General features: G+C 73.8%; 1 protein-coding gene across 1 annotated transcript in view; it reads right to left on the bottom strand.

Annotated features, from left to right (window-relative positions):
- Nucleotides 1-244, bottom strand: part of LOC103263625 (hemicentin-2-like) — a 47706-nt gene that overhangs the window by 40146 nt on the left and 7316 nt on the right. Inside the window, 1 exon segment of the mRNA XM_021714060.1 lies at nucleotides 17-193. Within this exon segment, the coding sequence (XP_021569735.1) occupies nucleotides 17-193 (177 nt within the window).

Here is a 244-nt window from a genome sequence, read left to right as displayed (position 1 = left end):
TGGGGGCGGGCCTTACCGCAGGTGGGGCCCCAAGCTCCGAGCCAGTGGGCGGCTGTCCTTCAGCCAGGCCACCTCCGGTGGTGGCTGCCTGTGGGCCTCACGTTCCAGCCTCACCTGCTGCCCTTCCAAGACATGGCGCTCCTGGGGCGCACCTGAGCTCTGGATCCGGGGGGCCGCTGCGGCGGGGGCTGCGGTGAGGCATGGATGGCAGCGGGGGCTGCCGTGGGGTGGGGCGTGGAGGGGC

The sequence above is a fragment of the Carlito syrichta genome, unplaced genomic scaffold (genome assembly GCF_000164805.1).
Source record: "Carlito syrichta isolate Samal-C Ts95f unplaced genomic scaffold, Tarsius_syrichta-2.0.1 Scaffold305193, whole genome shotgun sequence".
NCBI classification, from domain to species: Eukaryota; Metazoa; Chordata; class Mammalia; order Primates; family Tarsiidae; genus Carlito; species Carlito syrichta.
Note: the sequence above shows the minus strand (reverse complement) of the source record. Positions and strands in the feature narration are given on the sequence as shown.